At 42.2% G+C, this 26098-nt stretch overlaps 1 protein-coding gene across 3 annotated transcripts in view; it reads left to right on the top strand.

Annotated features, from left to right (window-relative positions):
• Positions 1-218: 218 nt before the first annotated feature.
• Positions 219-26098, top strand: part of TEKT3 (tektin 3) — a 43589-nt gene continuing 17709 nt past the window's right edge. The window contains exons 1-4 of one of the 3 annotated variants that reach the window (XM_051825164.3): positions 219-351; positions 12577-13184; positions 16252-16335; positions 24424-24494. In XM_051825164.3, coding sequence (XP_051681124.3) covers positions 12606-13184; positions 16252-16335; positions 24424-24494 — 734 coding nt within the window. In that variant the 5' untranslated portion in view covers positions 219-351; positions 12577-12605. Of the gene's footprint in view, positions 352-12576; positions 13185-16251; positions 16336-19179; positions 20502-24423; positions 24495-26098 lie in introns of those variants that run through there. The other 2 variants (XM_089317852.1, XM_089317853.1) reach the window with 2 other exon arrangements.

Raw genomic sequence — 26098 nt, 5'->3', positions numbered from 1 at the left:
TGCCAGAGCGCTGAGTCTGGCGCCTCAGGCGAATCACCGCGGCCTCCGCCTGCGGTTGCCCCTCTCGCCTTCCGCCTCCCAGACCAGGGAGCCCTGGTTACCACGCGCCAAAGCGTCCCTGGCAACCGCGACCGCAGCCGCCCCCCGCCTCCCGCCCCTCCTCCGACTGACCAATCGGATCTCAGCGAGCCGGCCCGCGGCGGCCGCTGAGTGGTCCGCGGGCGCTGACGTCACAGGCGGGGAAGGCGGGGCTCCGTCTCGGCGGTCGGGTCCGAGTCTCAGTGAGCGGTGGTAGGTAGGCGGTGGGGCTGCGACCCTGGCCCCCCGCCGCTCCCTTGCACCCGCGGACAGGTGAGTGGTCTTGTCAACGCCTCTCTGCCGCTGCAAGACCCCTAGAGGGTCGCCGCGTTGGCCAGTCAGCGTGACAACGCCTGGTCTCGGATTCCAGCGTGGGGGTCGCGGGGACCCGGGATTCCTCCCCACTTTTGCCCCTTGTCCTCCCGCTGCTTCTGCAATCGTTAGCCGGGTCCAAGGGGCAGATGTCATTCAGAGGCAGAGTCGCTGGAATCCAGGTGTTCTCCCGGGGCCCGGGGCCAGCGCTCCTTGGCTGTGCCCGTGACGTTGTCACTTATATTTTAGCAGATTGCACCAAGCCCTCATATGTTTCCTCCTGGTTGCTAAAGATCTTGCACATAAATCAACACTTTAAAAAAAATGCATAAAACTATTTGCTTGGTCAATGGTGAAAACAGCCAGTGGTTTTACTAATAGGCAAAGTGTTTTTGCTGTATCTTAAAAAAATTTTTTTTTAATGAAATACTTAACACTGTAAATATAGTAAGTATCTGTGGACCCAGTCCTAAATTCAGAGCAAAACCAAACACTTCTCCAGGCACAAGATGCAGGTGTGAGGTATTTCACTCCTCTCACTTTCCTTCCAGTACTTGGCTACAAGGATACAGTGATTGTTTTTATATTTATGTATCTATCCAAAAGCCAATAGATAGTGTTACGTTTCCAGTGTATGTGATGGGACAATGCTGTCTATGCTCTGGGTCACTCATTGTAACTGACGTGGTAATTCTCCTATGGCTTTATCACAAGTGACGCAACTCACCCTCCTACTCAGGGACTTTTCGGCTGTTCCCCTTTACAAATGGTAGGTGTTTTTGGCACATTCCCATTGCACACGTATCTGCTTCTCTAGGCCTAGGTCAAGAAGGGTAGTTGATGAGTCACAGGGAGTATGCCCTGGAGCTCCCCGGGGTGTGAAAGATACAGCAAAACACTTTGCCTATTAGTAAAACCACTGGCTGTTTTCACCATTCATACCCCGCCAATGAATAGAGATCCTTGCCAAACATTTTGTTTCTTTTTTTTTTTTTGGGGGGGGGGGGACTTAAAAAGAAATTACTTCGGGCCTGGTACTGTGTGTAGTGAGTAAAGCCACCTCCTGGGATGCTGGCATCCCATATGAGTGCTAGTTCTAGTCCCAGCTGCTCCACTTCCGATCCAGCTCTCTGCTGTGGCCTGGGAAAGCAGTAGAAGATGGCCCAGGTGCTTGGGCCCCTGCACCCATGTCGGGGACCTGGAAGAAGCTCCTGGCTCCTGGCTTCAGATTGGCCTAGCTCCAGCTGTTGTGGCCATTTGGGGAGTGAACCAGTGGATGGAAGACTTCTCTCTCTCTCTCTCTGCCTTTCAAATACATAAATCTTAAAAAAAAAAAAAAGAGAGAGAGAGAGAGAAAGAAAGAAAAGACTTCAACACTGAAATATATATTATTTTTCCAATTCTGGTATTTATGAACACATTGGGGGCAATGTTTTATTTCTCTTCCAATTTATAAAACTGGGAGTGGATGCACCCAAAGGAACTCAAGGGGATTGTTCTTATAAAAAGTTGGTGGAATTATTTGAAAGGCAGAGTGACGGGGAATGAGAGAGAGAGAGAGAACTCCCCAAATGGCCACAATTTTCCAGGCTAGGCCAGGCGGAAGCCAGGAGCCAGGAACTCCCTCCCGCATGCTCTCTCAAGTGCACTTGTAGGGATGCTGGATTGGAAGCAGAGCCACCAGGATTCGAACCTACGATCTGAAGCAGGATACTAGCGCTGTGAGTGGCGACTTGCTCTGCTGCACCACAACAGCGGCTCACACGGGGGTTCCGGGAATGTTCCCAGGCTGTGCTTGCCCCTGCCCTGAGACAAGGTGTGGGCAGGTCGTGCAAACACGCCGTGTCTCCTGTGCAGAATGATCTGTAGGTTTTAAAAATATATATTAAGAGTACATGCATGTATTTGTGGGCTACAGTGTGACATTTCAACACGTGGAGCCTATGTGTACTGATGAGAACGAGAGTCCACACTTCCCCTGATTTGATATTACTTTATGATTGGAGGCTTGGAGCACCTCTCTTGTATTTTTTCATAAACTTAGTTTCTTTTTTCTTTTTTTTTTTTACTCTGGGTATTTCTTTTTTAAAGATTTATTTATTTATTTGAAAGTCAGAAGTTACACAGAGAAGGAGAAGCAGAGAGAGAGAGAGAGAGAGAGAGAGAGAGAGGTCTTCATCTGCTGGTTCACTCCCCAATTGGCCACAATGGCTGGAGCTGAGCCAATCCGAAGCCAGGAGCTTCTTCTGGGTCTCCCACATGGGTGCAGGGGCCCAAGGAGTTGGACCATCTTCTACTGCTTTCCCAGGCCACAGCAGAGAGCTGGATTGGAAGAGGAGCAGCCGGGACTAGAACTGCTGTGCCATAGCGCCGGCCCCCCTGATTGTTTTTTTAAGTACATTTTCTTCCTTCCTCTCTTTCTTCTTTCTCTGTCTCCCTCCCCTCCCCTCCCCATCCCTCCCCTCCCTTCCCCTTCTCTTCCCTACCCCACACAGAGAGCTTTCATCCACTGGTTCCCTCCCCAAATGCCTGCAACACCCAGGGCTGGGCCAGGCCAAATCCAGGAGCCTGGAACTCACTCCGGGTCTCCCATATGGTGACGGGGTCCTGGATACCAGAGCCAACATATACTGCCCTCCAGGGTGCACTTTAGTATGAAGCTGGATTTGGAAGAGGAGGAGCCGGGACTTGAACCAGGCACTGTGATATGGGATACAGGCATCCCACATGGCCTGTTAACTGCTGTACAAAGTGCCTTTCTCTCTCTAGCTTCTATAGACTTCAAAATATTTCTGATCTTAAAGTCTTGCCTAAATATACTAAAAAAAAAGGGGGGGGGTGTTTATCCAATCTGAGGCTACCTTTTGGATTGTAAATGGAGCTTTCCAGCATTTAATATCTGCTTGATTGATTCTCTATTTAGTATGTTAATATTTATGGAAGACCATTATAAGATTTTTTTTTAGTATGTAAACAAATATTGACCACACACTAAATCAACATTGTAAAATATTCTATTTGACTTTGTGGTATGTGTCTCATTGCTTGAAATGCTTTATTGTTAGGACTAAAAATATAATAAAAATAACAATTGCATGATTAAGGGATGAATTTTTACATAGTTTGGGGGCCAGCACTGTGGTATATAGTAGGTTAAGCCTCCACCTGTGGCGCTGTTATCCCATATGAGTGCTGGTTCTTGTCCCAGCTGCTTCTCTTCCAATCCAGCTCCCTGGGAAGGCAGTGGAAGATGACCCAAGTGCTTGGGCCCCTGCACCCACGTAGGAGACTGAAGAAGCTCCTGGCTCCTAACTTCAGATGGGCCCAGCTCCAGCCATTGTGGCCATTTGGGGAGTGAACCAGCTGTTAGAAGTTCTCTGTGTCTGTCTTTCTCACTCTGTAACTCTGCTTCTCAAATAAATAAATCTTAAAAAAATTTTTTCCCATAGCTATTTTCAGTCATTTTTCTCCAAAGATTTTCTTCAATCTCCTTGCAAATATAAAATATTTATAGCATCAGATAATGATCTTAGTATGTGCTGCATATGGCCTCTTAGGAAATGGCTGAGTTAGAATTGAAAGAATAATTTAGACATTGTTAAAAGCACACATCACCAAAGTAATCCTTGGGCTTCTGCAAACTCAGGTATTATTTCTTCCTTAAGAGTCTTGCAATTTAGGCCGGTGCCGTGGCTCACTTGGCTAATGCTGCGCCTGTGGCGCTGGCATACTGGGTTCTATTCCTGGTCGGGGTGCCAGATTCTGTCCCATTTGCTCCTCTTCCAGTCCAGCTCTCTGCTGTGGCCCGGGAGTGCAGTGGAGGATGGCCCAAGTCCTTGGGTGCCTACACCCGCATGGGAGACCAGGAAGAAGCACCTGGCTCCTGGCTTCGGATCGGCACAGCTCTGGCCATTGTGGCCATTTGGGGAGCGAACCAACGGAAGGAAGACCTTTCTCTCTGTCTCTCCCTCTCACTGTCTGTAACTCTACCTGTCAAATAAATAAATAAAAATCTTAAAAAAAATATAATATTTCTCAGTTTTGTTCTCAGTTAAAAATATTTTCTTTTTCTTTTCTTTCTTTCTTTCTTTCTTTCTTTTTTTTTTTTTTTTTGGAGGACTTATTTTATTTATTTGAAAGGGAGGGTTACAGAGAGAGGTAGAGACAGAAAGAGAGGTCTTCCCTCTGCTGGTTCACTCACTAAATGGCCACAATGGCCACAGCTGGGACAATCTGAAGCCAGGAGCCAGGATCTTCTTCTGGTCTATCATGTGGGTGTAGGGGCCCAAGCACTTGGGCCATCTTCTACTGCTTTCCCAGGTGCGTTAGCAGGGAGCTGGATCAGAAGTGGAACAGCTGGGACTCGAACTAGCGTCCTTGTGGGATGCTGGCGCTGCAGGCCAGGGCTTTAGTCTGCTGCACCACAATGCTGGCCCCCAGTTCAAAATATTTTCTAACTTGCCATATGATTGATTCCATTGACTCATGAATTATTTAGAAGTGTATTGTTTAATTTCTTACTGTTTGGGGATTATTCAAATATGTTTCTATTATTGACTTATTTTTTTTAAGGTTTATTTATTTTATTTGAAAAAGTTACACAGAGAGAGGAGAGGAGGAGAGAGAGAGAAAGAGAGAGAGGGAGAGAGGGAGAGGGAGAGAGGTCTTCCATCCGTTAGTTCACTCCCTAATTGGCTGCAACGGCTGGAGCTGTGCTGATCTGAAGCCAGGAGCCAAGAACTTCCTCCTGGTCTCCCCCATGGGTGCAGGGGCCAAGGACTTGGGCCATCTTCTACTGCTTTCCCAGACCATAGCAGAGAGCTGGATTGGAAGTGGAGCAGCTGGGACTTGAACCGGCGCCCATATGGGATGCTGGCGTTTCAGGCCAGGGTGTTAAGCTGCTGCACCACAACGCTGGCCCTGATTATTGACTTCTTTTAAAAATATGTATTTATTTATTTGAAAAGCAGAATGTGAGAGAGAGAAAGAGAGAGATCGAAAGATTTCCCTTCTATTGGTTCACTCCCCAGGTAGGTACAACAGCCAGGTTTGGGCCAGGCCAGACCCAGGAGCTGGGAGCTTCTTCCTAGTCTCCCCATGGGTGGTAGGACCCAAGCAGTTGGACCATTTTCCACTGCCTTCACAGGCACATCAGCAGGAAGCTGGATTGGAAGTGGAGAAGTTGAGTCTCCAATGGGCACTCTGACAGGGGATGCCAGTGTGGCTTAACCCACGATGCCATATATGCTGGCCCTCTGTTATTGATTTCTTTCTTTTTTTTTTTTTTTTTTGACAGGCAGAGTGGACAGTGAGAGAGAGACAGAGAGAAAGGTCTTCCTTTTGCCGTTGGTTCACCCTCCAATGGCCGCCGCGGCCCAAGCACCTGGGCCATCCTCCACTGCACTCCCTGGCCACAGCAGAGGGCTGGCCTGGAAGAGGGGCAACCGGGACAGAATCCGGCGCCCCGACTGGGACTAGAACCCGGTGTGCCGGTGCCGCTAGGCGGAGGATTAGCCTAGTGAGCCGCAGCGCCGGCCTCTGTTATTGATTTCTAAGTTAAATCTCGTATGCTCAGAGAGGTATGATTTCAATATTTTAAGTTTGTTGAGAATTGTTTTATGGTTCATATTTTGGCCTACATGGTGAATGTTCTCTGCACAGTTGGGAATAATATTTAATCTTTGCTTTGGGTGGAGTGTTCTGGAGATGTGAGTTAGATCAGCTAGTGTTCTATGAATTGGCCAGTTTTGTGTCTTCCTTTTTTTATTAATTACTGGCAGGAAGAGGGTTGAAGTGTTCCATATCCAGCTATGATTGTGGACTCATCTCTTCCTCAGTTTTGTCAGTTTTTGTTTTATGTGTTTACAATTGTGTTAATGGTTACAGAAATAGCTAAGATGATTATGTCTCCTTAATTGATTTCTTTATCTCTCAAGCTCTGATAATACATCCTGTTCTGAAGTCTGCTTGGTTTGATTATTAATATAGCCACTCCAGTGTTCTTTTGATTAACATTTCATGGTGCATTTTCCCCCATACTTCGATTCTAACTTATCTATGTTATATAGTTAAAATGAGACTTTATTTCTAGATGGCATATAGTTTAGTATTTCTTTCTAAAAACGACTACACAACAATCTGTGCCTTTTAATTGTATTATTTAGACCATTTACTGTAAATGTAACTTGCAGTATAGCTGGGTTCATATCTATCAGGCTGCTATTTGATTTTTTTTTCTTGTCTTATTTTTGTCCCTCTTTCCTCTGGGATTAATTTTGTGCCTTTATTTTAACCTCCAACTTTTTCTTGACTATTGGCTCATTAGTTAAAACTTTTTCTTAGAGATTGCTCTAGGCCACCAATTTAAAAAAATGTGTTCACAGTGTGACTTTAAGCTTACCAAATATCGAGGACCTGAAAGAACTTCGCTGCATGTAAACTATTTCCATATATCCTTATTATATTAGAAAATAAAATTTAGAATTAAGAATATGATTTCTTTGAAAAATAAACATAATAATCCATTATATATTAACCAAAACCCAGTTTTATAAAAAAAAAACACATTTTCTGGAACAAAAATAAATTAGTGAGAAAGGAGGTGGCACTTTACATTTTGGCAAGGTTTCTATCTTTCTAGTTTAGTAGCTGAGTTCTCATGTCTTCTTCATTCAGTCCATGGTGAACGCTGCCAGTGAATTTTGAGAGAATGAAGGTGAAAAATGCAAATAGCATCTGAGTGGTTAGCAAGAAAGTGATGATTTTTCACTCCTGAAAAGGTCGTAGGTCTTCCCCTGAGTCCTTAGATCAGATATGGAGAATCGCTACTCTGGAACTTGAAAGATGCATTTTTAACATCACAGAATATTTAAAGAACATTATTCCATCTTGGTTACAAGACCCACAGTTCCATGTTAGCCCTTCCATTATTTGTGCTATTATTACCGCATTATTTGCTTGTATTTTGTAAACTCCACCATAAATTTTTACTATCTTCAAGCAATTATCTTTTAAAGACTTTGGAAGGTAAATCAGTCTTTTTGCAAAGAATATTAGCTCACGTGCCTACCATTTCTAGCATTCTTCCTTGCTTTGTGTGGATCCAAGTTTCCATCTGGTACGATTTCCTTTTGCCTGAAGAATTTCCTTTAACAGCTCTTTTACTGCAGGTCTGCTGCTGATAAATTCTTTTGACTTTTGGTCATATGAAAAGAATTTCTTTCCTGTTCAATTTGTGGGTTGTTCTCATAGATATGCTCATAGAATTTCTCTCTCCTTCCTTTTGGGGGATTGTTCCCATTAATGATACTCACAGAACTGATTTTCCCTTCCTTTTGGAGGGTGATTGCCATTAGATGCCCCCATCGAACTCTAGACTTACAGTTTCTTCCAATTCATTTTTTTAAAGAGATATAAAAGTATTTATTAGAAGCAAAGGCCTCCAGTCAGAGCGGCATGAAGGGGGTCTTCCAGTTCTTCAGAGGTCTCGTTGGGTTGCTTTTTGGCTTGGATTGTTTTGGACAACAGTTTTGCACTAATTCTAATCGCTGATCACATGTCTTCTTTTCCCTATGATTTTAGATTTTTCTGTTTATCACTGGTTCAATTGTGATGAACCTTCGGATGGTGATTGGTGACAGTGGGAGTGTATATCTGTATGTTTGCATGTGTTGTGTTTGTATGTACCTGTGTATGGGTCTGTGTGTTTATCCTCTCAGATGCTGTGGAACCTCTCAGACCTGGGGGTTTATACTCTTCAACAAATTTGGGAAATATTTATTCATTATTTTCCAAACATGTTTGTCATTCTCCCCTTTCTTTGCGACACTCCAATTAAGTGATGTTAGACCTCTGCTATTTTTACTGAGGTGCTGTTAAAAAATTTAGTTATACTCAAGCTCAAGAACCATTACTTCTCCAATATCTGATCTGTCTTTATTCCCATTTAGTGAAATTGTGCAAATATATATCATATACATGTATACTGTGTGTTTTATCCTTAAAGTTCCATTTGACTCTTTTTAAAAATCTTCCATGTATCTATTATGTTTTCCAATCTATTAAATACTTGTCCATAGTTTCTAGTTACATTAACTTTGTCATTTTTAGGCTTGCTTCTATTGACTATTTTTTTTTTCTTAATTACAGGGCACATTTTCCTGCTTCTTCCTGTGTCTAGTAGTTTTTGATTGGTTGCTGGACATTGTGATATTTGGGTATCAGACAGTTAAGCTACGTGCTGATCTGTTTGACTTTTGTGAGATATCTTTTCTTCAGTACCTCTACTCCAGAGACAGGCCGGTCCTACTTCTAATGTGTCACAGCTCTGGAGTCTCCAGTGAATGCTCATCATGATCACCAATGACTCCCCCATCTAGTTAACCCGAGTTCAAGATGTGTCTCCACCTTCTGTGGACTCTGGACTCTGTTCAGCTCAGCTGAAATCGCTGCCATCTCTCTTTCCAAGGTTTGGGGTGTGTCTTTTGATGTGTGGGCAAAGACTCACATGGATCCCTTTTGTAGATTTTTGGAGGTCTTTTCTGCAGAGTCCTGCTTCGCGGAGCTTCTGGCTGTCTCAGCCTCCTCAGGTTCTTATCACTTTTTCAACCCACAAAGGCTGCCAGGCTCTGTCAGTCTCCATCTGCTTTTTTCTTTATTTTCCTGTGATCTGGAAATTGCCACCAGGCACGTTACCATGACAATCAAAAGGCTCACCTCCTTGTCTATCTGCTCACAAGGATCAGGGTCCTGTGCTATTTGTTTTCCGATGTCTAAAAATGATTGTTTCATATAGTTCGTCTAGATTTTTGTATGTGTGAGGCTAAGTCTGGTTTTTATGAATTGATCATAGCAGGAGCTATTTTGAGTGTTTACGTATTTCTTAGGCCATGACACTATCAGTTGTCTTGACCGAGAATGACCCCAAACAAGACAGTGGGGTACTTTTTGGTGTGCTATCACCATGTGCTATCTTTTACTCAGTTGGCCTGAACTGACTTACAAGAAGATAGAGTTAGATTCTCACAGCTGGCTATCATAAAATAGTGCCTCTGTGTGAAATTCACTGACGTGGACAAGGAGCTCCACTTTGGTGAGTTCTAAACAGCTGGAGCTACAGGTTTCAGATTACAGATTCTAAACTATGTCTCATCCCTATTTAAAAAGCAAGTCATTAGGTGCTTTCAATATATATTTTTTTTCGGTCCCTGTGTCTTACCTGGCTTATGAACTTTGGCGTGTTCCCCTATCACCCTTTGGAGCCGATGACTCATGGTTTAGCATTTGATAAGAGGAGTTGAGATGTCTCAACATGCCAACTCAGTAGGTGGTGCAGAATCTCCCATGGTGTTCTACACTTGGGATCCCATGGTTGCAGACCAAGTTGATCCTTTCTTCTCAAGAATCAACACCACTGAGAGTGGTCCATCCCCACTTGGAGCTTAATGAAGAATATTAGATTAAGTCAAGTTTTGACATGGGGAAGGGATTAGAGAAAACAGACATAAGGGTATTAAGGCCTCAAGTTTCTTTGTATTTACTTTTTCAAAAGGCAATATTCAAGTTTCAAAACTGAAGTGAAGAACTTTGAGTGGTTAGTAAGATTTTCTTATTTGCAGTCATTTTCTTTTTCTCTCTATTTATTTCCTTTCTTTCTTTTTTTCTCTTTCCCTTCCCTCCCTCCCTCCCTCCCTCCTTTCTTTCTTTCTTTCTTTCTTTCTTTCTTTCTTTCTTTCTTTCTTTCTTTCTTTCTTTCTTTCTTTCTTTCTTTCTCATTTATTTGAAAAGTGGAGTTACAGAGAAGGAGAGACAGAGGCAGAGAGAGAGAAATCTTCCATTCTCTAGTTCACTTGCCAAATAGCTGCAATAGCCAGGGCTGTGCCAGGCTGGAGCCAGGAGCCAGGAGCCAGGAGCCTTTTCCAGGTCTCCCATGTGGGTATAGGGTCTCAAACACTTGGATCATCTTCTGCTGCTTTCCCAGGTGCATTAGCAGTGTGATCACCATCATTTTCTAAGCTTGGCCAGCATAAGATGTTTGGGGACTATAAGAGGGAAGAATTTAGGAAAAAATCAGGGAGTTGGGTCCATGTGGGTCATTGCCACTGGCCATGGGTAGCTATTTCACTCCACCATCTGAGGATTTTACACAATTCTACAAATAGATTATTTTTTGGTTTGAGAACCGAAGTCCTCAAGAGAAAGCTGTTTAAATAATCATTGAAGAATTTTATTTTTTTTTCTGAATAGTGCATAGAATTGGATCTGACTTAATTTTCCCTTTTTAGTAAACAGGTTCATAGATATTTAAAAATGTCTGGCATCCTTGGTTTTCTGGCATAAAAATGACTAAAAATTCCAGACAGAGGAACCAGTGAAAGAATGACGTGGATCGGTATATTCTACAGGGACAACGGTCCAAAACATATATTTCAGTTATAAAAAAAAAATACAAAAAACTTATTCTAGGATCATATTATAATGACTGGGACGGTTATTCAGTTTTCGTATTAAAAAGTTTTGCATGCATAGAAATTGTATATCCTTGTATATATTACAAGGGCACTTCAAAAAGTTCTGGAACAATGGAATTAAAAAAGAGTTTATTTTGATGTGAAAAAGTTTTGTGGTGTAGCAGGTTAAGCCACTGCCTGCAGTGCTGCTTCACGTATGGGAGCCAGTTTGAGACCCAGTTGCTCCACTGCTAATGTGTCTGAGAAAGCAGTGGAGGATGGCCCGAGTGCTTGGGCCCCTGCACCCATGTGGGACACCCAGAAGGAGCTCCTGCCTCCTGCCTAGCCCATGTGGCCATTTGGGGGAGTGAGCTATCAGATAGTAGTTCTCTCTGTCTCTCCCTCTCTCTGTAACTCTACCTTTCAAATAAATAAAATAAATCTTAAAAAAAAGGTTTGAAATCCATGCATAGTTTTTTCATAATATGAGCTTTTCATGAACATTTGGAAGTTTCCTCATATATGTGGATTTCAATTTTTCCCAAAGCAATAATCGTATCTTTTAAATCCATTTTCCATGAAACTTTTTCAAGTACCCTCATATGAAAATACATATCTTGGTATATAATAGGAAAAATCTGGCAAGATAACAATTACTAATGAAGTATTCCCAGTGGCTTCTTTTGTGAAGGAATTCACTTTTAGAGAGAGAAAAGGTATGTGTCTTTTTTTAAATTTTTTTAAACTTTTATTTAGTAAATATAAATTTCCAAAGTACAGTTTATGGATTACAATGGCTCCCCCCACCCCATAACTTCCCTCCCACTCGTACCCCTCCCATCTCCCGCTCCCTCTCCCATTCCATTCACATCAAGATTCATTTTCAATTATCTTCATATACAGAAGATTTAGTATATATTAGTATATATATATTTAGTATATATTAAGTAAAGTATATATTAAGTAAGGACTTCATCAGTTTGCAAGGGGTGTGTGTCTTTTATAGACTCCTCTGGACTAGGAAGTTGAAAAGTTACCCTTTATTGAGCCCTGACACTGTGCCAAGAACTCCAAGTTGTTAGCATCGCCTTCATCCTTATAACTCTGCATGCCCAAAGACTTGCGTTTTGAAGGTGCTTAGCGGTGACAAGTTGCTCATAGTTTCCCTGAGCTGCGTTTGCCTGCTACTGCACCACTCATTGTTAGCCAGGTTGTATTTCTCTGTAGTAGGACTTGGTGGAGAGTAGAGGGGTTGCCAAAGAAGCCCTTGCTGCTCCATTGCCATAACAATCCAAAGAAGGCAGTGCTGTTAGTGTTCCCGGTTCTTGTTAGATGAAGCCACTGAGGGACAGAAGAGGTGAAGTCCTTTGCCCGGGGCCACATAGCCAATAAACAGCAGGGCCAAGATTTGAAGCCCTGTCTGAAAAAATGCCCAGTTCCTTGTCTTGATTTGAATTTGTTAGAAATAACACAACTCTTGTAATGGAATCAAAACCCAAAGGCCAATGTAAAAAAAAATATATATATATATGTACACATTTATAGGATATTAATACATAAATTTATTCTAGGGATACAGAAATTAAAAATATTTTTTGAATGTGTTATTCATTGGTAAACACGGTTAACAAATATCTAATGTGTTGGGGATACTAAGGTGTAGTTTCTTATTTGCATGTTTCAGCAGGAGTAACTTATGTGATTGCATATTTTTACTTTTTCCTTTATTTTCAAACAGGAGAGATTTATAAATTGTGTTTGAGCATCATGGAGCGTTTAGGTTCTACACTAACGGCAACTTATGCTCACCCCAGACCAACCCCAACCAACTTTCTACCCACCATCAGCACCATGGCCTCAAGCTATAGGGACCGCTTCCCCCATTACAATCTGACCCATAGCATGAGCCTTCCATGGAGACCGAGTACATACTACAGAGTAGCCTCCGACTCGCCGACCTTGGCCCCGTACTGCACCAGATCTCAGAGGGTGGCTGAGAGCACAATGCTGCCCTTCATCTCCAACAGAACCACGCTGTTCACGAGATACACCCCCGATGACTGGTACAGGTCTAATTTAACCAACTACCAAGAGTCCAACACATCTCGACATAACTCAGAGAGACTAAGGGTGGATACGTCTCGCTTGATTCAAGACAAATACCAGCAGACAAGAAAAACCCAGGAAGACTCCACCCAAAATCTGGGAGAACGTGTCAATGACATAGGGTTTTGGAAATCCGAAATCACTCATGAGTTGGATGAGATGATTGGCGAGACAAATGCGCTTACTGATGTTAAGAAAAGACTGGAGAGGGCCCTGATGGAGACTGAAGCTCCTCTTCAGGTAGAGATAAGACTCTATGATAATGACATTGCCTTATGTTATTAGAACCCAGTGACTGAATTTCTAAGGTTATTCTTACATTGGATTATGTCTCACTTCACCTGTCGCAGCCAAGCCCCTATCAATAAATCTGTAATTGGTTTCAGTAATGGTAAAATTCTTACACATGATACAGAACCACCTCTTTTAGAAAGGATTCTGAGTGTAAAGCAAAGAAAATTAAAGAGAGATCATTGGGGTACACTATGCTTTAAGGGAAAAATTGCCTTCTTCTTATCTCTTTAATAGGCTATTTGATGACTGCTGTCCCTAAGTTAAGATAGACCATAGCCATATTTGAGGGAAAAGTTACGCTCTGTGACAAGAGATGCCTCCTGTATACAGGTTGAGTATCCCTAATCTGAAATGCTTGGGCAACAGGCGTTAGGAGATATAATATTTTACTTTAGAATTCCTGAATATACATAATGAGATGCACTGGGGACTCAGGTATAAACACAAAATTTATTTCTATTTCATGAGCACCTGATACAAATAGAGTGAAGGTCATTTGGTGCAGCATTTTTGATGAGCCGGTGTTTTGGCTGTGACCCCGTCACATGAGGTTGGGTATGGAACTTTTCACTTGTGGTGTCATGGCAGTGCTCCAAACATTTTGGATTTTTAGCATTTTAGGTGTTGGATTTTTTTGGACCAAGAATGTTTGCTCAATTTGTATATTCTGTGATTCCATCCGAGGCACAGTGAAATTATCAGATGAGGCCATATTAAGGGATGACTGAATTTGACCTGAAGAGAGCTATGGATTGATTAGGCCGGTTGCCATGGTAATGGAGGCAGCATCTTCTGTTGGTTTCTGGATTCTGACCAGGCTTTGGAGTGGGCTCAAGTTGCCCCTAACCCTTGGGCCATGTGATGGATTCTCTAGTCCTTTCTGTTCTCCACCACTGGAGGAAAATATTCCATATTTGAAGACATGCAAATTGTAGACATGATTTTAGAGGTGTTTATTTCAGTTACAGCCAATCCCATTTGCTTCACGTTTGCGTGATTTATGTTCCTGGGTGAAAGCATTTGCAGTGGGTCCTTACCCCAGCATCTGTGCAGGAAGGGATTAAAGAGATCCCAGAAGACCTAAACGATCGGTTTGTGTTTATTGGTGACCTTGGCACTTGGTGTCACATCCCTTCTCCATTAGACACACAAATACGCACAGCTGGAGAAATCCTGAGAAAGGCTGATAGGACACTCATGGTGCCTTTTGAAATTAATTCTGAGGGCATTATTGCTTAGCAACAGAGACCTCCATGTCTTCCGTGAGCCCTGGCTCATTCTGAGGGTTAGGGGTTTGCTCCACAGCCCACCCTGCCTTCAAGGGTTGGGAGTATCCTTCATACGATGGCCATGCCCCTCTTATTTAATTCTCAAAAAGAAGTCTGCTTCTTCTCCTGGTATTCCTTTGGGGATGGCCACTTGCATTGAGATGGTTCTAATTTGAAATTTTTCTGCAACTTTTTTGTCTGTATGTTCTTGTGTGTTTGAGTATGTACTACCAACATTAGAGTTAGTCACACAAACAGATACATCTCAAAAAGAGAAAATCAAGATGCTCAATAATCTAAGAGTGAATGTGAAAGCTTAAAATACAAATAGAGGCCGGTGCCGCGGCTCACTAGGCTAATCTTCCGCCTTGCGGCGCCGGCACACCGGGTTCTAGTCCCGGTCGGGGCGCCGGATTCTGTCCCGGTTGCCCCTCTTCCAAGCCAGCTCTCTGCTATAGCCAGGGAGTGCAGTGGAGGATGGCCAAGTGTGTGGGCCCTGTACCCCATGGGAGACCAGGAGAAGCACCTGGCTCCTGCCATCGGATCAGCGCGGTGCGCCGGCCGCAGTGCGCCGGCCGTGGTGGCCATTGGAGGGTGAACCAACGGCAAAGGAAGACCTTTCTTTCTGTCTCTGTCTCTCACTGTCCACTCTGCCTGTCCAAGAAAAAAAAAGTCCATGAGGTAACACTCTGACATTTAAAATTTGCAAATTATAAAAACAGAATATCTGAGGTTGGCAAAAGAGCAGAAAATAACCACTTTCATATGTTACTGCTGGTACTGTGGAACAGGTAGCAATATCCTGGAATGGAATTTAGTAATATATGGTAAAATGATCACGGTTACCTTTGACCCACTAATTCTTCATTAGTAAATGCAAATTTACCACTTAAAAAAAGAGGTTCACTCAGACACTGTGTTCGGTGAGATGCATCTGGATTGCAGTGTACGTGGTATTTACTTTGTGCTTTTAAAAAATTTAGCATTATATAGGAGCCTAAGCCATGAAATAGTCCTTGAAAAAAAAAACATTTCAACAGCTACATAATGTTATTTCATAAATAATTTCTTGTTAGTAATCTGACCTGCTTTCCATTGGAGTCATTAGCCTACTTTATCTCAAGTCTACCATCTAATGTCAACCCTAAAAAGCAAAATATAAAATTCTTAGGCCATTATAACCTCCACTTTGTTAACACAAAGAAATCAGTGATAGGAAAATCGTTAAATTATATTTTCTACTCTTCCATGTTTTTACTATGATGGATAAACTCATTATTTTTATAATTAAGAAAACAATAAATAGTGCTAAAAATAATTACTTGGGTTTTGACTGCACAAAACATTTTGATGTATTTAAAGAAGAAAATCATTTATGTATTCCTCACATTTCTCAGTTGAAAATAATACTTTTAGGATTATATTTCATTATTTCTCTCAAAGAAACTGATGCCAAGTTCTCAGCTGCTAATGTATGAAGTAAAAGTAAATGCCATTGTTTCATTTTATCAACTTTCCAGATTAAGGAAGATTTTCAAACTCTTTTGAATAGCTACCTCTTTGCCACTTACCCAAAAGAATTATCTAGCTGTCACAGTCTTTTTCATGCTAGATCTCCACAAAATCGTTTGAAAATTTAGTTTGGGAATCGCTACTGATTCATTTTTTGAGATCAGTTGTTAGAACTGCTGGTCATTGGTTGTAGTCAGTTTGTAGCAGGAATTCTGTTATTTATTTATTTGTAGGTGGCCAGAGAATGCCTGTTTCATCGAGAGAAGAGAATGGGAATCGATCTAGTTCATGATGAAGTCGAAACACAGCTTCTGACGGTAAACAGGGGGACATGTATTCAATAATGAGACACTTAATTGTGCATGTCTGTTTACTATATATTTATAAAAACGATTTATTAATAAAAGGTAATCATATCAGATGTTCATAGCAGGTAGCTCTATATTGCTCTTTTGCTTGGTTAGAAAAGCAATACATGTTCATTGAGAAAATCAAAAATACAGAAAACAAGAAAGACAAAAATCACGTGAAACTATTAGAAAGAAATTACCATTAACTTGGGGGTCTTTCCGTCCTTTTCCTAATCATGATTGAATAAACAATGCCTAATCCACATGGTGACACAGAGACTGACTTCAAGATTAGAATCATAGTATATCGATGAATTTGAATGGTGCTGTATTCATTAAAAATTATACTGGGGGAATTTTTACATATTATTAGATGTTCTTTAAGGACATTTAAAAAATGTTTGGACAAAGTTTCACAATGCAAAGATGCTATCATACTTATTTCTAAAATCAGCCTTCTCTTGTTGAAAAGTTAGGTTGTCTTCCTACCTTACTACCTTCCCCCCCTTCTTTTAATAACACTATAGCATAAAAAGCTACTCATAGCTGTGTGTACATCTGACTATTTCCTTTGACTCCATTTCAGGAGATGTGATGGGTGTGGCCAAGGGCACATGCATTTGGAAATATTTGAACATGAGCCAAATGGCCACTGACAACCTTACAGTTGGGTCCGCCTCACTCGCTGATTCACTCACTAGTCTCTGTTTTTCACCAATTAGATTCTATTTAGTTCTAAATGTTCCAGCCTTCATTTCCTAGACTGGTAACCACAAGATCTCTGCCATTTCTTAAAATCCCAGCCATCTGGTGCCTGGGGCTGGCCCTTCCCAATGGTTTCCTTCAGCCCGGACACCTTATTAAGCAATAGTTCTGTGTCCTTAAGTGCCTACCAAACATTTTCTATTTCAGTAACTTGATAACTCATTTTTTTTGGTTTTGATTCACATTCATGAAACCCAGAAATGAACATTTTTTTACCCCTTTGATTCCTGCTACCCCTGTTCTGTGCCACATCCTGCTGATGGTACCACTGCCACGGCGTGGCTTGCTGGCCAGTCCCCTGGCCCTCTGTAATCAGCTCCCAGCTCCTCTTTATAGCTGGTTCATGTGAAATTCCTAAATAACTTTCCACTGAGTCTCTACTGCACCCTGTCCCCAGCTTCTTCCTTTCACTGTGGACTCTTCTCTGATTGCCTAACTCCTCCAGGAGAAGCTTCACTGAGGCCGGCCCTTGTCTGACTCCCACCTGGTTTCCCAGCCTCACTTCCCTCTTGGAATCACAGAATTTCTGCTGCAGGGAATCCACCTTCTCCATCTCTGCAGGGTCCCACCTCTTTTCTTTTGCTTGATTTGAGAGGTGAGTCCTTGCTCAGAAAGTATAAAGAGCTTGCAACCTGGTCATTAGAGTCCCTCTATCATTAACATCATCATTGTCATCACTGTCATAAATACTATTTTTTAAACACTGTCTTAATTTTCCAGTGACTCATTACATTGAGGATAATAAGCAGATTTTTTATTTTCCTTGTGTGTTCTCTTCTGCTTCCTGGCTCTCTGAGAGAAATCTGAGTTGAAATAATATATTCAAGAAAGCTGTGGCTACTATCAGAAGGCCATGAAATCTACTCCGTAAAAACCACTATCCCAGAGCTGGTGTTGTGGCTTAGTGGGTTAAGCTGCCACCTACAATGCCAGCACCCCATATGAGCACTGGTTCGAGTCCTGGCTGCTCCACTTCTGATCCAGTCCCCTGCTGATGAGCCTGTCACTGTGCCTTTCAGATAACTTTTTTTTTTTATATAAAGTAAAAGCCCCTGACCCTCCTGTCATCCTTGAATGATGAAGAATGGGACAGCCTGAATGAAACAGTTTTACAAGGATGGGTCCCTGCTCTCCTGTTTCATCTTTTCCAGCATCTGCGTACTCTCTCAAGTCTTAAAAACAATGCATCATATACTTTGTCAACCTAAATGGGTAGGAACTTACCAGCATCTGCCCTGGGGTTGCGTCTTCTTCCTGATTCTGAGACATTTGGTATGAAATAAATAAGACTGTTCTACCAGCTTACCTTCATCAGTTTTCTCACAGGCACATTGTGATATTTCCAAGAAATATTTTTGAAACATGTCTTCTATTTGTGTTCCTATTATTTAATGAGGTGCATTCACATCTGGCTGTACACAGGTCACATGGTGAAGGTTTTAGAAGTATGATTGGATCACACCTCCAGAACTTCTCGTTTAAATCTGGAATTAGCATTGCTGTGTTAAAAAAAATATTCCCCAGGTAATCTTAATGAACAGGAAGAGGTAAGAATAAGTGCCTCAAAACTATAAAATATTGTTGAGAGAAATTAAAGATGATCTAAATATAAAGAGACATACCATGTTCATAAATAGTTGCTATTTGATTGTTTTAAATTTTATTTATTTCAAAGGAAGAATGATTGAAAGAGGGAGATTTTTTAATCTTCTGGTTCATTCCCTAAATTCCCACAACAACCAGGTAGGCCAGGTTGAAATCAGGAGCCAGGAACTCCATCCAAATCTCATGTGGGTCACAGGAACCCAAGTATTTGAGCCATTACCAGTTGCCTCCAAAGATATGCAATAACAGGAAGCTGGGTTGAAGTGAAGATAGGACTTGGTCCCAGGCATCCTGACATGAAATGTGTGTGTCCCAAGTAGCACTTAACCCCCTGCCCCACAAAGCCCATATCTGGGAGATCTATTTGTATTAAGATAGAAATATTTCCCAACTTGATCCACAGGTTTAAAACAGTCCTAAGGAAAATCTCAGGTGATTTCTTATAGAAACTGACAAGTGGATCCTAAAATTCATATGGGAATTCAAGAGATGGAATGATCAAAATCATATTGGGAAAGAATAAAGTTGGAAGATTCATACTTTCTGATTTTAAAATGTACTATGAAGTTGCAATACATAAGACAGTGTAGCACTTGCATGAAGATTATAGATCAACGGAACAGAATTTGAGACTTGAGGAATAAACCCTCATGTTGATCATTACTTGATTTTCAAGAAGGATTCTAAGATAACTCAATGGGAAAAGAATAATTTCCACAAATGGTGCTTGAGTGATTTAATATGCGCATGCAAAGGAATCAAGTTGGATCCTTACACCACAATGTATAAAAAATTATGCCAAAATGGATCAAAGCCTAACTGTAAGCGCCAGAGCTGTAAAAACTCTTAATAAAAGCAAGCATAAATATTTGTGACATTGGAGTTGGCACTGCTTCTTAGATATGACACCAAAGGCACCAACAACAAAAGAAAAACTAGACAGACTAGACACAGTGAAAATGTAAAACTTGGTATGTCAAAGAACAGTATTAACAAAGTGACAAGAAAATCTTTGCAAATCAGATGTCTGATAAGAGCTTTGCATCAACAATTTCTAAATCACTCTTATGATCTGAATAGATAGATGGTTCTCCGGAGTGGGTATACAATGGCCAGCAAGCATATGAAAAGACGCTCAGCATCAGTTATCACCCGGGAAATGCAGATCACATCACAATGAAACAGCCTTCATCCATGCTTGGATGACTATAATAAACAATGCAAAAATGACAAGTGTTGGTGAGAATTTGGAAGAATCTAAACCCCCATGCACTGCTGATGGGAATGTAAACTGATACAGCCACTTTGGCAAATAGGCAAACTCAAGAGAAAACATGTGTCCAAACAAAAACTTGCACAGAAATATTTATAGAAATATTATTCATTACAGCCAAAAGGTGGACACAACCCAAACTGATGAATGGATAAGATGTGGTGTAGCCACACAACAGAAGGCTTTATCCAGCCACAGTGAGAGCTGAACATGGATGAAGCTTGAGGACAGTGTGAAGAGTGAAAGCAGCCAGTCACAGAAGACTGCCCCATGTATGATTCCACTTGTATGGAATTTCCAAAGTAGGGAAATCTAGTAGATGAGTGGCTGGCCGAGAGAGGGAGGCCTGGGAGATTAGAAGTTGAGAGTGACTGTTGAAGAGTGTATGCTTCCTTGGGGAGGTAATGAAAATGTTGTAAATTTGGTTCCAGTGATGGTTACACAGCTTGGTGAATATACAAAAGACAACTACATGGTTCTCTTTGAATAGGTGAGTTATACCTCAATAAACCTGTTTCTTAAAAAACAAGAACCACCGCTCCAGGGGCTTATGCTTTTGAGATCAATAGCAGAGATGGACTTACCTCAAAACAAACAAAATAGAAACAAAAAAGTGGGTTTGGAAGCAGGAGTTTAGCTTAGTGGGTTAGATGCCCATGTCCCACACCAGAGGGCCTGACTTCTACGCCCACCTCTTTCTCCCAATTCTGGCTTCCTGCTAACATGCATTCTGGAAAATAGAAGAGATAACTCAGGTAGATGGGTCCCTGCCACCCATGAGGGTCACCTGGAATGAGTTCTGGGCTCCCAGCTTTGGCCCTGGCCCAGCCCTAGCTATTGCAGACAATAGGGAGTGAACCCATAGAAGGAAGCTTGCGCTCTCTCCCTCTTTCTGTCTCTCTATCTCTTTCTTTGCCTTTTAAACAAAAATAAATAAAAGAAACCATATGCTGTTAGAGTAATGGTTAATGAATTGAGGGGGCATGGTTTGGTTCTTGCCAATTCTTTATTTATTTATTTATTTATTTATTTTTTAACAGGCAGAGTTAGACAGTGAGAGAGAGAGAGAGAGAGAGACAGAGAGAAAGGTCTTCCTTCCGTTGGTTCACCCCCAAAATGACCACTACGGCTGGCACGCTGTGCCAATCCAAAGCCAGGAGCCAGGTGCTTCCTCCTGGTCTCCCATGAGGGTGCAGGGCCCAAGCACTTGGGCCATCCTCCACTGCACTCCCTGGCCACAGCAGAGAGCTGGCCTGGAAGAGGGGCAACCGGGATAGACTCTGATGCCCCGACTGGGACTAGAACCCGGTGTGCCAGCGCCGCAGGCAGAGGATTAGCCTAGTGAGCCGCGGCACCGGCAGAATTGGCGTTTGAACCAGGGCTGTCTGATGCTGTGCAGATGTCTTTAACCACTTGGCCACCCAAAACCTTGGGAGTATGACAACGAAGGGTTCTTCCTAGAGATAAAGGAAAGCCATTGGCCATGAAATCGCCCTTGTACCTCCCCACCTCCTACCCCAGTTCCTAAGGGGTAAACTCTTGTGAAAAGAGTGGGCTGAATGCAAGGCCCTTCAGACAACTGGATAGGACATTTCCATCTGAAGCCCCACAAACGAGACTGTTTTAATCCCTTTGGTCACTGAGACTCTGAGAATCTCGGAGAAGTCACCATGATCATATAATTCATGGAGTCTGGATTTTTTTTTCCTTCCCAAGTCCAGGATTCACAAGTATTGGATCCCCTGTCTGGGCTCCTAAACACACAGCTCTCAGATGCTCTGGACATAACCCTGGTTTCTCCAGGTACAAGGTAGCAGCTGAAGTCTCGTTGGGTCCAGGCTCCACTCACACTTCTGCATTCTGTATGTGTCCTCTGCCTTCTTGTAGGCTCTCTGTTCATGGGTGGCTGGGGCAATGCTTTGCCCTGCGTTTACTTCCACTGCTGTGTTTCAAGGCCACCTCCAGGTATGAGTGTGGATTGATAGGTGAGTGAATTTTATGGATGGCTTTGGTCTTTTCATACTCCCGTGAGCCCTTCTGCTCCAAACTATCTGCCATTCACCCCCTGACATTTAAATCCACACCTAAAAATCTCCTTCAAAGACTTTTTCATACCAAATCTCATTAAATGCATTTTTTTCTCCACTGAAAGACCCAGGAATTTTTCCACTATGTGCAGTATGTGTAAAAACACCCTGCACATAATATAAAACACACTAAGATTTGGAGTTTACAGAGTGCTTTCTAAGCAGGAATTCTAAACCCTTTGCCAACATCTCACCAACATGAAACATGCATACACCCATGTACTATAGATGCATCCTGAGTCATTGAGGTGGATGAAAGCTGAATGGCACAAAAAGCTGAGAATGGTGCCTAACCCACTGGGGACTGTGTGACAAAGCTTTGCTCTTTGCAGGTGAGGGAGTTGAGTTCTTCATTTACTCTGTTAATTCAGAGTTTGGAAGAAAGAAAGACTAGGGTTATCACTCTAGACTTGTTCAATATTTTTATGCTAAACTGAAAGAATAGAATAGAAAAGAGAGAAGAATAGAGAATAGAATAAAGAATAGAGAAGACTCTATACGTGAGTGACAGTTAGCATGGAAGGAGCCCTTTCTAATCAAGATGGCAATGGAGGAAACCAAAAAGGAGTATTGGATAGGCTTGCCATCAATGACATCACAAATGTCTATATCAAAATCACCATGCACCAAATAAAAAGGCAAGAGTCAAACTGACAGAAAGAAATATGATGGGAAAAGCTTGAATTTTAAATCTGTTAAGAATCTTATATAAATTAGTAAGAAAACATGAACCACAAAAAATGTAGGCATACATGTGAACAGACAGTTCACAAAAGAATAAAGTCAAGAGATGAACAAATCCGTATTTACAGTACAAGGGTATTAAATACTAATAAAATTAATAGATAATAAATAAAAGTTTTAATAAAGAAATGAAAGTTTGTGGAGAAATGGAATTAAAAGGTAAGTGTATGGAGCACGTGTTTGGTCTACCGGTTACAATGCTCTTGTCCCAGAATCGGAGTGCCTGGATTTCATACTCAGTTCTGGCTCCCAAATCTAGGTTCCTGCTAATGCAGACCCTGGGAGGCAGCAGTGATGGCTCAAGAAATTGGGTTCCTGTCATCTACTTGGGAGACTTGGATTGAGTTCCAAGCTTCTGATTTTGGCCTCAGAGCACCAAAACCATTGTGATCATTTGAGGAGTGAACCTGCTGATGAAGGCTCTCTCTCTCCCTCTCCTTCTCCCTCTCAAATTAAAGAGTTCATTGTGGTGCAGAGTGACAGAGAGGGAGGGAGGGAGACACAGAGAGAAGGAAATCTTCCATTTGTTAGTTCATTAAATGGCAGCAACGCCTGGCTGGGGCTGGGCCAGGCTGAAGCCAGGAGCCTGGGACTGCATCCAGGTCTCCCATGTGAGTGGCAGGGGCCCAAGCACGTGGACCATCTTTGGCTGCTTCCCAGGAGCATCAACAGGGAACTGGATAGGAAGCGGAGCACTGGGGTGCCAGTGGCATAATCCACTGCGTCACAAAGCTGGCCCCTGCACTGCTGTTTAACCTTATGGAAAAACATTCAAGATAATTACCAAAGACAGTGCCTGATAATCTTTTTTTTTTTTCTTGAGAAAGGGAGAACATGATTAAGACCTTAAGGTCTTGGGACTATTTTGAATGGGTAAACTTTCTAAGATGGGCCTGAATTTTAGAGGAGGAATGAATATTTGTTCTAAAAATCTTGGATCCAGCACATGCTGTGTAGTAGTGCTTGCATCTAAGCAGTAGCAAAGTGTCACCTGGGCAACCAGGTAGAGTGCCTGGCTGACACTGGTGTTTGTACAAGTGTTGGGAGCTGGGCTACCATGCACAGACAGGAGCCATGGAGGGCTGACCTCACAGGGTGGAAGTTGGTCTGTTCAGGTGAAAGGCACTGACAGAGAACAGGTCTCCCCCCTCCCTGACTTAATTTGTCTTGCAAGAACAGCTGTTATAGAAGAAGCCATGCACTTAAATTCAACCCTGCATATTACCAGAATGTTGGCCTATTGTCTTCCCGCTTTTTATGGTTTTAATGAAGAACAAAAAGAGAAAAGAGAGGAAAAAAACCTACATTTTTTAACTGGGTTCTATCAGGTACCATAATATAACTTTGCTATAGCCCTATGAAGAACGCATCTTGGTTTAATATTTAGTTTGCAGTGTTGGGGTGGGGGAGCATATTGGTCAATTTACATAAGTTAATGGATAATCCTTTATTATATAACTTCACAATTTTTTGAGACATGAAGTTTTCTTGTGTTGGTGGTTTGCTATGTTGCTGACTGAGGATGTTATATCCAATAATGAAAACATTAATGTGCCTTTTTTTTTCTTTTGACTTGAGTAGGAAGTTGATGTTATTCTGTGTTGTCAAGAAAGAATGAAGCTGCATTTGGATAAGGCTGTTGCCCAACTCGCGTAAGAGTTTTACCTCTTGGTACAATTTAGAATCTGTCCTTGACCTGGTCAGATTCCTCTTAGCCTCCTAACTTCTTAGAAGGATGGACACATAGACACATACGCACACACATATTGTGCACACATTTTTATTCAAAGGTTACTAGGAGGTTTTGTGGAGTTCTCACCTTAAAATTGTTACTTAAATAACCCTTAGATATTGTAGAAGGTATTTCTGTCCTTCCTTGGAGTAGGGCTGAAGAGTCTTTGAACTCAAAAGGCTGATTTTTGTTGAGAGATTGGCTTGTGTGTGTTCAGCCCTCACAGCTGGATAAGCAAAAAACTGTGGCTCACTTAGCCTCATGTTCCATCTCTCTTTAAAGACGCAGCCCTCCCTGCTCAAACCATTGCTGCATTCGCTAACCCTGCATTACACTGGGACTTCTTACACCCATCCTGCATCTCACCAGCTCACACATTCCTCAAGGGCCTGGCTCTCTTCTCTTGGCAGTAAAAGGAGCTTAGTATTTAGGCTGAGAATGGGAGAGCAGGGTGGGAAGAAGGAAGAATAATAATCAAAGGAAGATCTTTAGTGATAATAACAACAGTTACCAAATACCAATTGAGCACATGCCACTGAACAGAAATGATGGCTATATGTCCTTGAACATGGTCAGAGGTCATGGGTGATACCCCTAAGGGGCTAAGACAATGAAAAGTGTCAGTGCTGCTTGCTTAGTGAACGCACTGTGCACCCGGGACCAGCACTGGGAAGGGTGGTGAATGTTATATGCTGAGTCTTTTGAGCTGTGACAGGCAAAAGACTGGCTGAGGATGACTGACAGTGTACGGTTTGGTTTCCTATACAGGTGGCTTTTAACTCGATGGGTAAACTGGGAGTATAAGCAGTGCACTCCTGATACTCATGTCGTGGTCCTGCCCTCTAGGATTTGCGGGACTTGCAGAACTGTTTCTGCTCTGTTTTCCTCTGGCCCAGTTCCTAATCCTCATCTTTGTCCACAGTCTACAACGTCCTGCCCATCTTTTATGTCTCCTTGCCTCTCCCTGGCTTTCACTGTTGCACCCTGGCACAGCTACATCTCATCTGTCCCCATTCCACTCCCATCTGCACCACAGGCCACACCCGGAGAGTTTGGTTAAGTTGTGCTACCCAGAGTTTTAGCATCATAACCCAAAGCAAGAGACTTCACACACAAGTAGCAAGGAAAAACTTTGTACAGGTTTTAGAACTCACAAAACACAGAGCAGCGGCACATTACTGCCTCATCTCTACAAATAAAACAAAATTAGCTCTTGCCCATAGGTATAGGCTAAATTTCAGGCAACCTGCAGTCAGAACTAGTTGATTCAATTAAAAAATCTGTTACCACGTAGCTTCTGTATGCCAAGACCACTTGATTAAGATCATCCAGTCGTCCCACTTTTTCAAATGCTATCTTATATGTGAATGACTCTGAACTTTTTACTGCTAGCCAAGACCTCTCTCCTACATCCCAACAACCTGTGTGGTATCACCACTTACAGGGTGTAATGAACATTCAAGCTTAGTGTGTCATTTAAATTTCCTTCTTCTCCCTAACCTCCCAACTACAGCCTCCCCCACC

Source organism: Oryctolagus cuniculus, chromosome 17, assembly GCF_051225735.1.
Source record: "Oryctolagus cuniculus isolate XC-2025 breed Fujian yellow rabbit chromosome 17, ASM5122573v1, whole genome shotgun sequence".
NCBI classification, from domain to species: Eukaryota; Metazoa; Chordata; class Mammalia; order Lagomorpha; family Leporidae; genus Oryctolagus; species Oryctolagus cuniculus.
Note: the sequence above shows the minus strand (reverse complement) of the source record. Positions and strands in the feature narration are given on the sequence as shown.